Below are 14,452 nucleotides of genomic sequence, written 5' to 3' on the forward strand. Positions count from 1 at the left end.
TCCCTATAATTGGTACCAAATTAGATAGTTCTTTTGAGGAAACTTCTTGGAAATTATTAGAAATTTTGGACCTCTTAATGAAAGCATTGTATTGTATTGGACTTGGTTGGCAGAGTGTCAGTATTAAAACGCCACAACACACAATCACAACATCCCTCCTTCCATCCATGATCTTATCATGTCAAAAAGTGTCACATGTCAGTTCAAAAACAACAAAATCATGTACTTATCTGCGATAAACAAATCATCAACACAGTTACATTTTTAAACTTTTATTCACTTAAATTCTCAAGTGTTAAAGCAAGAACAAAACATTTATAATGTCCTTTGGTGGGATTTTATTACACTTTATTAATACTGTATATGTAAACTGATATTCTTTGATGCCAGCACGTTGCCAATACAAAGGAAAATCAACTGCACAACTAAAAGTAATCAACAAATAAGTGATTGAAAGAAATAGAAATCAAAAGGAAAGAAAACGGTAAAAACAGTTGCTTCTGCATTTGGATGTCTTAAATAGATACATTAAAGGTTGCCTTTTTTCAATCACAGTTCGGCAAAGATACAAAAGGACTACATGACTCTTTTTTTGTTTGCTCTGTCGAGAAAAGAACTTGCAAATACACCGATGGTTTTCTATGCACTTCTCGTCTGCTCAGGTGAAAACTACCCTCTGTCCATGATCATAGGGAGCAAGGTGGCTCTAAGATAGAAAAAAGAATCAGACAGCTTAATTGGAGTATCTTTTTGCAAGAGAGGAAAGGAGGGGAGGGGAAGGGACTTCTTACACATGTGCATCACTAACATCGGACAAAAGAATCTTTCAACCAACAAGGGTTTACAGAGTAACGTTCACGAAAGCACAGGGTCAGTGGCAGCATGGCGAGGGTATTCGGGGTTGGAGGACAGAAAGGGAGGGAGGATGAACAGGAGGGAGAATGAGATAGAGCTCAAAGGAGAGACAAAAAGCTAGAGAGGGATCGACATGGGCAAGGTTTTTGTGTCACAAAGTGGTAGTCCGGACAGATTTCCTTCTATCCACAAAGCACTGACAGCAAAGAATGCTTCCTGTGTTTTCTCCTCTTTTTGTTTGTCATCGTACTGAAGTATAACGGTTATTGTTTCAGAGGCCAGTCTTTGCCGTTCAGCGGGGACAGCTTCTTTGAGTTTTCTTCAGCGTCAGTTCAGCCAACATTAACTCGCAGAAGCATCCCAGGGAGGGATTGTCGGCCACTGTCTGCTCGTGCGAGAGCTGATTGGTCGCAGCTGTTGTTGCCGTGGCAATAAGAGAGGAAGTGAACGAGTCTGTCATCTTCACTTATCCCTTCTCAAACTAGAAGGAGCTCAAGTACCTGGTATGGCTTAGAGGGGGAGGGGGGTCTGACTTTGCTCATTTTACTTTTATTAGGCAAATGCTCAGTTACTTTTTTTTAAAATAATATCTGGCATAGAAGTATATGTTTTTTTTTCATTTCTATATATTCTTTGAAATTAAATGAAGAGTTTTTGCACTCATTTGCCTGGCACATTCCCTTTATCGTCAGCGCGAGTGTCCATTGAGTCTGGCGGCGGAGAAGCTCAGTACAATACAGTCCAGAAAGCTCATGATTGTTCTTGTTTAATGGTTTTTGATTATTTGAAAGGGGGGATGGGAAGGTTAAGGTGGAGGCGGTGGGGAGTTGATCACTCCCACCAGGTCATGGGTCTCTTCAGAGCACGTCAGGCCAGCAGGAGGCCTCTCTCAGCAGTGCCGAGCCCAGCAGCAGCAGCAGCAGCAGCCTGGGGGACGGTGGAGCCATCAGGGGGGCCTGGCCCGAATCGGGGCCCCCGCAGCCCCCCAGCTCCGTCTCGCAGCGGGGCTTCTCACACTGTAGGCCCGTGTAGGCTGAGGGACAGTTGCAGCGGACATTGTTTACACACTCCCCGCCATTTTGGCAGCGCAGGAGCTCGTTGTCACACACCCGGGCTAATGTAAAGACAGGAGAGAGCAGTGAGTATAAAACATGCAAGAGAATTTTGGGTGACACTTTACTTGAAATGCACTGTGATACATCCAAAGCATCACAGTGCTCACAGTACTCATTATTAATGCTAGAAAATTTGTATTTCATCTCATCTACTGCCCCATTAAGATGATACATAAATGATACCTGTGGGGAAAGCAGGAATTCTCTCATACTCTGATTCTTACAAATCAAAAACTCACAAAATGTTTTCTTCAAGTAAAGTGTTACCGCATTTTATTTCAGAATAGATTTTTTGTATTTAGCAAAATGTAGAACTAGTACTTCAACATTTCATTATGCCATATACTGGAAGTGCAAAAAACACCCTGATACATATATAAGTATATATTATTTTTAAAGCAAACTCTGGAGTGCATGCATCATAATTATATCAGTTACAATTGAAATATATCATGTTAGTAATGTTAGCATAAAGGTAAAGTCACACATTAAAGCCACTATGTGTAAAATTGAAATACAGTGGTAGTATCTAAAAATACATTTATTTTCACAGGTATTGTCTCGTTGGTCTACTTGTGCAATTATGCCATCAGAATAACTTTCAAGAATTTCAAAACACCTTTCATATAGTAACTACTTTTTCCTAGTTTAAAAAAAATTACCTAAAATTTCACATTCCTCCTAAGAATATAACATGTAATGTTACATTATGGCACCTTTTTAAAGGTTACAAAAAAGAAGAATGATTATCAGTATCTAGCTAGACAAAACCCCTTTATAGATACCTGGCAACCGGTTTCAACTCATCTTTTGCCTGTAAACCCAATGATTCTGTCTTTAGTGTGAGCAAATTCCCTATTAACCATTTCCATTTCTTTACTAAAAAACTTGATTAAAGCTCCATCCCATCAGCTATGTTACTGCACACAAATCCACAGTTTCCTCAAAGCCTGAAAGGCTTTCCCCCAAACAGCACTGGCTTTAGACAAACTGAACGTCAGGTGAAAATTGGTGTATATTTAGAGCTGGGACACTGAGGCCACTCTATTCCCAGTGGAGGCAAGCTGTCAAGCAAGCTGGAGGCAAACAAAGCAGCACCGCACAAACTAATAAACCAACAGAGACAAATAAACAGTGATAAACACAGGGGCCACTTCTGCCCATTTCAGTCTTTTATAGGAGTGGAAAACAATGTGGTGAGCAATCTGTGAACTCTATGGTACATAAATATCACAATAACAAATATCAGGCCTCTCTCCTAATACTCAGCATTGGATGCATGCTGTCTCCAAGGAATAGCCAAATTGGGCTTTGATGGGAGGCTTGTTAAGAAACATTGACTCCAGAATCCTATTTGTGCCACGTCTGTTTTGCAGGAGAAAAGGGAGCTGCTGTTTGGCTCAGTAAGTTTTGCTTCAGGCCACAGCTCACCAATTTCTATGCACAACAAGATCCAAATAAGACATCTGAACTCTTTGTCTTTTTTTTCTTTCCAACTGACATATCAATTTCATGACCAATTCAACCACTCAGTAGAAACTAAGGTAATGAATATCAATATATAGAACTACGACCACTGCTACACAAAACAATTTCTTTCTTTGGAAAGCCTTTGTTTACTTGGTTTTGTCCTTATGATGAGGAAGTTAAACTTGAAATGAAAATGTCTCCTCCCAGATGACAAGGAAGAGCAATCAAGTGTATTAATTAAAGAATGTTTTCACAAAGAGGCCTTGATATGATCAGTACACGGGACTCTGGAGAGACTCATTTAATTAGACAATGACCTTTCATCTTGTCCATTCTATCCCTCCTTTCTAAGGATAAGTTGTTTGTTTGTATTATTTCTGTCCTCTAAATGTATCATAAAAATACTCGAAATGATGTGCAAGGTATCATTATGTGTACATACCTTTTCAAAGTGAAACCAACCCTAGGTCAACCATGAACATACTAGAGCCTGAGGGACCTGGAAGCTAGGCTCAAGCTGTGCTAGCTAGGCTGCTGTGTGCAGCAAATGTGCTTGCAGACTAGTTTTCAACAATGACACCTTGTCAGAAAATAACAAAAGTAAATAACTTTATGATATTAATATGATTTTATCATATTAAAATAACAATATAACTCCAGTGTCAAACAAGTCCATAATGTCAAAGAATATGAATTCAGTTGTGTTGGTTTTGTTTTCCAGAAAGTAGGCTAAGCCCAAATACAGTAACATGTGAACTGGGCAAAATGGATTATTTCTTTTGGAACTTGAAAGACAGAGATATATCTTTAAAGGCAGGGGTCATATAGAAATGTTAAAATTTTCATTTTAAGGTGAACCACTACTTTAAAACTTAATTCTGGATGATGCTCAACACTGCATAGCAAGTTCAGTTGACTTTTAAGGAAAGTTCAGGTAATTGACGACCCCTGCAGGCAAAGGGGTTGCTTCATTGGCTGCTAATTAAGCAATGCTAATGCTTGATTTTTAAAAAGAACATCAATAACAAATTAGATGAGATTAAAGGTTCTGGACCATTGTGAAGGGGACAGTAAAACTTGAGGGCACATAAAGTCAACAAAGGGCATTATGGGCTGTGAACTTGTACTATTTGGTCCTTGTTCCAGGAAAAAGGTTCTAACTATGAAAACACGTGTAATAACAGTTCAACAATGTTTTTATCACAATAAAGGTGGGTGTTCTAAAGATGAGTGAGCAATTGTGTTGAAGGCCGAAAAACTGAGTTCAATATTATTGTGAGATCTCTGCACCTTTGTCTCTCTTCAGTCAACCAGTTAACCATTTCTCTGTATGTAAACAGAGCCAGCACAGGCAATAAATGACGAGATTTGTAGCGTTTGCTTTTGATATGAGTGATAATATTTAGAGAGGGGGCCGTTGAACTAGGTGTGCCTGTCTGGGACTGTGATGTGTTTGACAAGAGATCTGAGTTTTAATTGCATTCTTCAGTCTGCATGCAGATAGTCTTGTCCGTGCACATAAACACTGCAGCTGCGGGGAAGCAAGGGAAGGTCAAAACTGAAAAGTTTTCAAACTATTTAAGTCGTGGAATTACTTTTTGTGGAACAAATTCACCATAAAACAGCTATGTGTATTTTTCACTTTGGACCCATTTGCTGTTAAAGTTATTTTTCTAATTGTCGTGTAAAACTGGCTTTTAAGTTATTGCCAGAGGAGTGAAGAAATTCTTTTAGCAGACCAGAATGCAATGCAGTCAGGGCGTTCATTGTTGTCAAAATAAAACTATCCATCTATCTGACATAATATTGTTGTCCCTCTCTCTGCACATGTACAGCACAGCACAGAGAACACCTGTCTTTGGGTGTCCTGCAAAGGCATTTTGGGAAATGTAGTAAAACGTGGTAACTGAAATACTAATAGAAAGTGGGATTGCCAACAGAATAAATTTAAATTTAATTACAAAAGAACACACATCACTCATGTAAATACAAGTTATAAGAGCATCCCAAGATGGATTTTTAAATTTTGCAGTATAAACCTCTTAGGGCTCATTATAGGAAGAGTTTGAGGCATGCTGACTTAGAAGTTGAGTTCAGGCAATAATGTTTGTTTGATTTTCTAATCACAGTTTCATAGCTAATCTGACAAATGAAACCACCGATCCATTCTGTGCTCTGTCTCACAGTGTGTGACTTCCCATCTGTTTTTTCACTTTTCATACTTGTAAACATTGATGCATTACTTGGTGAAATACTGAGAATGTGCTGTACAGCAACAGTAATTCGGAGTTTGTATATGCATTCGTTATAAGATGGCATGGGATGTGAGCCACACCAACCTATGCCTTCACCCCTACCTATTGTATAAACAGATGTGCGTGCTGACAGCGTGTATTCGCACAATACACACTGAATATATTAGTCAAAAACAGTGCATTTTAATGAACATCCATCTGTCTCAGGAACTACTAAAATAAAAGGATTATTCATTTTACGCTGAATTCAAATCATAATGCAGCTGACTTTAAAACACTTTTATTTATGTTGGAGACTAAGGATAATGCAGAGGCATTTTCAGAAACTATAGAAAACAACCACATTGAAATTTGATTTTGAAAGAAAAGTCATCACTGCGGTATATGATCTCATCTAGCCATATTCTAGATATTCATTACAAAGTGTTTTTATTAGTCTTTTATTTAAACCCTTTTCACTCTACAACAGCCTGCCGACTAAACACAGCAAGTTGTGTGGCTGCAATGGAGAAAACTCTGGTCTCTTTGCCTCTTTGATGATGGATTTCTCCATTGACTGTTGAACACCAACGGCAAACAGCGTTTTCAGAACAGTCTGTGAAAGGGTCGATATTGTCTTTGTTTGTCCAGCTATCTTATCTAATGCCACAAAACAAAACTGGCTCGATCATTAGATCAATTTGACAGATGCTTCATTTATCAGGCTCATTTAAGTCCAGTTCCATTTAAAAATCAGTGTACTGAAAATATACTAACAGTTTGGTAGTGGTTCCTCTTATTTTCTCCATTTTGTCTTTAATAGAGGGTATCTCTTTTTTTTGAAAATACACAAAAACTATCCCAGATGAAGCCAAGTCATTTATCTATCCTCAAAGTTTATTTTGTGCATTCATTGTGCTGTGTCTGAGTTGGGTGTTTTCATATGACTGGTCACATTCACGGACTTCTGTGTGGAAGGAAGCAGACCAACTTTTACACCAATATGCTGACATTGTTCAGGATAAAACTATACTCTGCTTACACCTTACATCAAAGAAGGAAATAGAGGCCTCCAACAAGAAATGAATCCCTCAAAATCACAATGTCGAGGTGTCTTACTTAGGACACCTTTGTTAGCTAGAAAAGATATTAATGTTGAGCTACAAGAGGTAGGCTAATAGATGCCAACACCTTAGTGTAAACGTCTACAAATCTGAAGTAACTTATTCGCAGTTAAGAACAGTGATACAAAAAACGGTCACTGTTGATTAAATCCCAATCAGCACCAATTATTAGCTGGTCCACATGATAAGTCAGAGAGCTCCAAAGAGGCCAGATCTTCCGTGCCAAAACTACAAGCGCATTAGTCAACAACTATGCAGCATAAACAGTGTGCAATGGAGCTTTTGTAGCTCAAAGTTCTTTGAGTTAGAATCCTTCATCATGAGGTGTGTAGTTTATTATGGCTACCTCATGTGGGTTTGTCAGTGATGTTTGACTTAAAAAAACAGTGAAAAATTGGTGACATTTGAAAAAAATATGACTACACAGGGCATGCATTGCAAAATGGCCGGGGGGAAATATAAACGGTAGACAGTAATAAATGGGCTGGAACACAAAATGACCTGCATTCTCTATTAAAAATGTTAGTGTTGGATGACATTGTCCTGCTGTGGGCTGGCGAGGGGGTGATGGCTACTCAAACAGATCACAGGCAGCCTGTCAAGCAGTCAATATTGACTCAGCTGTTGTTTTGTTGGTGAGGGACATGGCTGGATAACTGAGTTACTTAGCAGCATGCATCCTGCCATGCTATTGCTTTTCCTGTATTGGAGCCATGTAGGGCACCTGCTGATATTGCATTGTTAACGCAGCCGCAGCAAATGTGAAATGCAGGTTCAGTTAGTAGGCTATATTAGGTTAGCTCATGTTATTGGTTAGGTCTATATTTGCTAAGGCATCTGTGCAATCCTGCGCACGTACAGCACATTCTTCCAGCCAATGCTCAGGAATTACACAGAAAGAAAAGAAATCAGAGAGAGAGAGAGAGAGAGAGAGACAGAACGGAGGGGGAGAACAGTCGGGAGCTGCGTGGAAAGGTTTGTGGTTCTACTTACATTTGCAGCCATCGTCCCACAAATAGCCGGGAAGACACTCCTGACACTTAGGCCCTGTAGTGCCCTCCTTACATATACAAAATCCTGTGCCATTACAGCGATCACTGACTGAGCCAAAGGGATTACAATTACACTCTGGAAAAACAAGACACACACATACACACACAGGGCTGGATACAGGGTGGTGCTTTGACTTCCTAGCACACTTCTAGGATTTTCACAGCGCGGACCACATTCCTCGAGGTCAAATGTAACGTCAACTATTACAACAAGGCATTTGATTATTTTTAACTGGTAAAAAAAGAAAAAAGTGAATAGATTTAAAGACTCATACAGAAAAAATGCTACCATTTCAACTGTAATGGAGACAGAATGAGAAAATAATGAAGTTGAATCTAGATGCATGAAAACTTTGTATTCATTACAGCATAGTTGTAATTATTAAAACATTTATTTTATGGTTATGTAGATAAGATAAAGGTATACAACGTGCAATGAGCAAATATGCAAAGCGTTATCCGTAGCTTTGATTTAAGATGATGAAAAATGGCCTAATCTACACATGCTTTTGAAAAATCTGATTCAGTCATACAGGTACAGATAGAAAAAGATTGAAAGAGGAGACAGGAAATGTGGTGAGCAGGTATCACATAGATAATGGCGTGGAACAAAGACAAAGTGTGAATGTTAAGGTTTTAGCGGAATGAGAGAACAGAGAGTACATTGAAATGGGCATTGTTGTAATATGTTCTTTAATTCTCCCTAATTTTCATAAGGCTGTAAATACTTAATATTAGCCTTCTTAGGAAGATTTTGGGATAATCTTCAAATGCTTCTTTATCATTAACAGAAGAGAATGGTAATTAGCCACACTAAGATTTTGAATATCCTTTATAAAACCTTCTCTATAAAAAAACAACCTGTCAAGTCTCTGGTGTCCTACGCTCAACTGACCTTCCAGCTTTCCACAGCAACTGGAGCACTCTGCAGTCAAAGTGACACCTATTTTGACAGTTCCTGACCATCACATCGCACCTTCTGTGGCTGTGCTGGCTGCACGTGGCTGCACCCGATTGACATCCGGGGGTCAGGCAAAGGAGAGAGGTGACGGCAAGTGACAAACGGCGGAGTCAGTAAGAGAGGGGCAGGGTTATGGCGAGTTTGGCACAAGGCAACGCCTCAGTGAGTCTTAACAACTTGTGACAGTTTTCAGCTGCTACTCCTGAGGCCATTTCATGTATATGACATATGCACTTGCGTGGCACCTCTGACTGGCGGTGTGACTTCACTGCGACATTTCTCTCAGAACTCTTGTTGCTTGTCAGGCTCTCCCCTCAGGACTCACAAATGCACCTGGCACTGAGCGCTGTGAACTCACACTCTACATGCAAGCTCAATAATCCAACAGGGAACCAAACTATTGCTGTAGGACTATGTGAAATGCAATTTTGACACATTTTTACATGTAAGAAAAAGATGGTGCAGTGTATGAATGACTGCATAAAGGTCAAGGACAAAATAACAGAAACACCAGATGAAAATGGCATTTTAAGTTTGATATGACTATCAGGTGAACACTGTTTTTGCAGGTAAGTTATGTGAAATTGAATACTATTGAGACTAAGCAATGGTATTCAGTGTTTATCACAGATTTTATGCATCAGGTTTAAGAAAAGCATTACTTAGCTACATGCTTAATTGGTAAAATTACATATGACTTGCTCGCAAATTATGCAGTTATTTAAAGGAATAATTAAATTGGGAGTTCAATGGGAAGATTGCTACCACTCTCATGTACGCTATATGTCGCTGAAGCCAGGAGACATTTAGCTTAGCATCAAGACTGGAAACGAGAAAACAACTAGCCTTGCTCTGTCTGAAGGTATTACAATCTTACAATAATATTACAAACAGCATCGATTTTTACACTTGACATGTTTGTTTAGAGCTTTAAGAAACAAGATCTAACTTGTTAATTAGCTTTAGAGGTGCTAGTAGGTATATTTGTTAATTTTAGATAGCCGTGCGAGATGTAGCCCCCTGCTTCTATTTTTTATGCTAAACTAAGCTAACTGACTGCTTATTTACTGTCCAAACATGTGAGTGGCTAACTCAAATAAGCAGATTTCCCAGTTATTTCTTTAATGTGGCAAGGAGGAAGTTGAGTAGAAAATCAGAAAGAAAACTACATTATCAAAGAGAAACAGTGGTCACTAGTAAAAGCATACCTAGAGCGAGATGAAAATTAGCTGACCATAGAGGATTATCCTACTTTTCTTTTTCACATTTTTGGTGTTTCCATTAGTTTGTGCACATGCTATATTCTTCATCATCTCTAATGCTTGGTACATGTTATGCCTCAACTAGAAACCAACTGTAACATACTAACAACATCAATAAATACAAGCTATAAACTAGAAACAAGGTACATTCAAGATTGCCACTAGAAGCCAAATGTAAATTACTGCATCAGTAAATAAAAGCTAGCAGCAAGCCCAAAATCAGTCTGCAAACATACCTACCATAGATAGGTAACATACCAAGGAATGAGTGAAAATCACGTAAGCATCAAGGTGTTGTGTGTCTAACTAAAGCTGAAATACTATCATCCCTCGTAAAACACTGATTCTGACTATCGAGCTTGAACAGTGACTATATTTTGGCATCCATATAAAATTTGACATTTAAGGCAAAACTGGAATTGAAAAAGGTAACATTGGCAATGAAACATTTGTATAGAAAAAAAGTTTTACAGAAAATTAAAACTACATGCATTAAAATATTTTTCTGCTTTTTTTACACTTTTTTTTTGTGTCACTGGTTTTCAGTTTCAGCTTTCTAACACTGTTTTGACATGGAGAGTAGTGATCTGAGGGGAGGGGTTAAGTATTATCTGCATACTGATGAGAGAACATCACTCTTTCTGGAATCACCGCAAACCTGAGGCAATCACCGTAGATGTGTGGTCATGTCAGGGGATTACTATGGTGAAGCCAGCTGCTGTTTGGACTTTGATGTGTCTATTCATGCAGTTAAGGTGTAAGTGCTTGGAGCGGCTCAGCAATCATTTCTCACCATATTTTCTCAATAAGTAGTCAATAAAAATAAAGGCTGATCTCAAATACAGGTCAGGGGCAAAAAACAACGGTGAACAAACTCCTGGCGCGTATTACACTGCATCAAGTCATCCTCAGCTCAGAATAAAACTTAAACTCTTGATTTCCTTTTTTAATACAGCGCTCAACGTTAAACTTTTTTGCAACCGACCTGTCAATCACAAGGACCATAATTTACTCAATGAACATCATGTTGTGTTGAAGAATACTTGAAACTAGCGACTGAGACCATAAACTCATTATTAAAGTGTTTGCTGAGGTAATAATTCAGCTGAGAAGTAGCAACTTCTCGCCACCCCTGCTGGCCGTTAGAGAGAATGCAGTGTTAAGTTCTGTCTGCATGTTTTCGCTTTCACACCCAGAGGTTGCCGCTTGATTGAGATTAGAGAAATAACATTTGACACCCACTCGTCACGTAACTACAAATCTGAATTGGACAATGGTGCGTGCCATGAGCTGCAAAGCAACTGCAGGAACTGAGTTTCTGATTTATTTTTTTTAAATACCAATGGGCCAGTGAGTAGCTAGCTCAACCGTCCCGACATAACTTTTTACTGGCCCCAGGCCATCGGGCCATCGTCAAGCCCTGTAATAAAACTGTAATTCTGTGTACACAAGACAGCTTTGTTTTGTGTGTTTGTTAGAGCAATTCCACTAAAATGTTTATTGCACATAATGTGTATCAATCTCAATTTAAAAAATAAAGACATGTAGGATCAATGAATAATTATCTCTATCACTCATGATGTGATTGGTTGCACTAATGGAACATAATTCCTATAATATTGGAGATTATATGTTAATATTTCTGAGTGAGCAGGACAAGTGATAAAACTGTATTAAAACATGGCTGGCTTGATGCGTTAATGCCCTGAAATGGCTTTCATGAGTTCACCTGGAACTCCCAAACCATAAGTAAGTCTGTTTATCTCTGTTGTTGTTTGTTCACATGGACCCTAATGTTAGCTAGTCTAACATTAACTTTGTCATATACTAGCTAACATTTAGTGCTTGTTCCAAGGGACCTCTGCCAGACCAGCATAACATCAGTCAAAATTTACTTTAAACCAGCCCGATTCTATGTGAGAAACATCTATGGACGAGAGGAAGGCTGATTCAGGAAGTGTGACATTATCTCTTTAGTTTGTAGACAATATTAAATCACACTCTCCTTGCCCCTCCCATTAAACCCCTCCTCTCTATGAAAAAATGGGGACAGAAAGTTGAAAGTGAAAACCAGTGACACTGAAACCTGCCGGCATAAAAAAACCTGTCACTGCAAAAAGTACATGAAGAAAAAAACAGAAGATTGTCATTGAAAAACCAATGAATGCAAAAAAACAAATCAAAAAATAATTTCAGTTCCAGTGTTTCCTTTCTCACTTCCAGTTTTGTTTTAAATGCCAAATTTTATTTCCAATGCCCAAATTTAATGTCAGTTTAGGCCCAAATCTGACAAGGACTTAAATGAGTGACATTGTTGTATAAAAGCAGAAGAAGCAAAAGAGGAAGATGTAGAGACCACTGATAGACATGGAGGCAGGAGGGTGAATGGATGATGAAGCAGCGGGGGAGAAAGATGGCACTTTCTCTGGTGGTGACGAGTCAAAGACAGGAGGTGAGGTTTGTGTGAAAGCAGGGTGGCCGTGAAAGGGGCTGAGTGGGGGACTGACCTATGCACACATTTTCATCGTCCAGTTCTGCCGAGGCATTGCGGTAGTAGCCCAGCTTGCATAGCTGGCAGTGCTGGCCCCTAGTGTTGTGCTTACAGCTCACGCAAATGACGGTGTTTAGCAGCTCGATGTAGCTGCATCGGTTGGAGTGGCCGAAGCATTCGCAGTCTTGCAAAGAGAGAGGAAGTGTGAAGGGAAGAGAACAGAGAAAGAGAAAGAAAGGGAGAGACGCGGTACGGAGTGTTGGAATTGCTGGTGTTGCTGCTAGTGCTACGGCGGTGGGGTTAGCAAGAACTTGAGCGAGGCGCCATGGCATGCAAGGTTAAAAATGGAGACTGCGTTGTGAGGGTGGAGAAGGAAATGTTGTGATGGGAGGGAGGGGTAACTCTGGCATTAGCCTGGCATGGGCACAGCCAGAGTTAGAAAAAGACATCACACAAAAAAGCACGGCGTTAGTAGGATTCAAAGAGGTCACATCACTTCAAGCACACCACAACACGAGGCGAGGAGGGCTCCAAAATGATGGCACAGAGACACGGTCACATCGGGAACACCACACAGCTTAAGGCAAACCATGAATGAAATGGATCTTTCAACTCAGGGAATGGTGTTGGGGAGTTTTTAGATTTTTGTCTAATTGATCTGTTGAATGTCATGGTCAGTCTGGTTTGATGGAACAGGATGAAACTCCTAATCTTCAAGCTTCATATATCAACCCTTTGTAATCCAATACATGATGAATTCCAAATCCTTTACTCATCCGATAAACATTTCTAAAGTGGCTGGGTAGTTGTTTTTTAGAGACTTATTACAATCCAACTTGTACTGTCTTCAGAAATCAGTCAATAAGGCAAGTGAGCGTATGGTGAGGTGCAGCTGGGAGAGAGTGTGTCATTGCCTGCTATGCAGTGTTATATCATGCTAAATTAGATATATGGAGTTGTCGCTGGGCTGCAAAACCTCATGCTGCAGTCTATGATACTCACTGGCAGCCCTGGCCCTAGGGGTTTGGGATGGGAGGGGTGCAGCCCCACTTCATCTCTCTCCAACTGAGGATCAGTCTGCCACGCTGAGTGACCACTGACACCATGTGTCACAGCGCAGACAGATGTGACCCTTAAGCCTCACTGGCAGCTGCCTGAACAGAAAGCCCAGTCACAGATCCAGGAGGGGGGGGGGTTGGTCCAAGGGATTGTGGTTATTAGGGATCTGTATTGAGGTCAGGTCTCCGGCAGCTAACAACCTGACAAGGCTTAGAAATGACGGAGAAACAAGTCTAGTCCACTCTAGCTTTCACCTAAAACAGAAAGTCTTGTTTGAGTGTAAGCTAAGATCTTCTACATTAGATACCCCACTGTCGCAGACATACTCTCAGAAGATAAATAATCTCTCCTTTCCAGAAATAGGCTAAGGTCATAAATCATGCACGCATGGGGAATAAAAAGTCTTCGGTCTTGGAAACATGTTCCCCCAAAATAGTTGTAGTCTCACCCACCCACTTTATTTGCACGGAAAAAGACATGATTCCAAGGGACATTTAGAGTGCTTAGAAATGATTCCATTGACCAATGAATCCTCAATGTGCTCTGTATAGTGAAAGCCATCAGTCCAGCACTGGGCTGGAGATATGGATACAGAGTGCTCCAGCATTGGGTTAGTGCTGCAAAGGTTAGGGGGCTTACAGTTAAACAGACACATCAGTTCATACAGTGAGAAGACGTGGGTGTCATCTGGGGGTAGAATGGGGAGGGGCAATGTATGAATTCCAGAGCTCCTACCTCGCTTGCTGTTTGCAACGTGGACAGAAGGGGCAGTGGACAATGCAACTTGAGGAGCTACTAGACAAGTTAAAAGAAGAAACAAACAAACAAA

General features: G+C 40.0%; 1 protein-coding gene across 14 annotated transcripts in view; it reads right to left on the minus strand.

Moving 5' to 3' along the window:
* Window positions 1–256: 256 nt before the first annotated feature.
* The window catches only part of ntng1a (netrin g1a), a 111,975-nt gene continuing 97,779 nt past the window's right edge, over window positions 257–14,452 (minus strand). For 2 of the 14 annotated variants that reach the window (XM_038724808.1, XM_038724798.1), the window contains exons 6-8: window positions 12,581–12,748; window positions 7,792–7,926; window positions 257–1,969 (exon numbers count right to left, since the gene is read on the minus strand). In XM_038724808.1, coding sequence (XP_038580736.1) covers window positions 1,713–1,969; window positions 7,792–7,926; window positions 12,581–12,748 — 560 coding nt within the window. In that variant the 3' untranslated portion in view covers window positions 257–1,712. Of the gene's footprint in view, window positions 1,970–7,791; window positions 7,927–12,580; window positions 12,749–14,358; window positions 14,419–14,452 lie in introns of all 14 variants that reach the window. The other 12 variants (XM_038724853.1, XM_038724816.1, XM_038724891.1 and 9 more) reach the window with 9 other exon arrangements.

The sequence above is a fragment of the Micropterus salmoides genome, unplaced genomic scaffold (assembly GCF_014851395.1).
Source record: "Micropterus salmoides isolate LMB-PRFRI ecotype aquatic unplaced genomic scaffold, ASM1485139v1 Ms_hic_scaffold_1, whole genome shotgun sequence".
Lineage (NCBI taxonomy): Eukaryota > Metazoa > Chordata > Actinopteri > Centrarchiformes > Centrarchidae > Micropterus > Micropterus salmoides.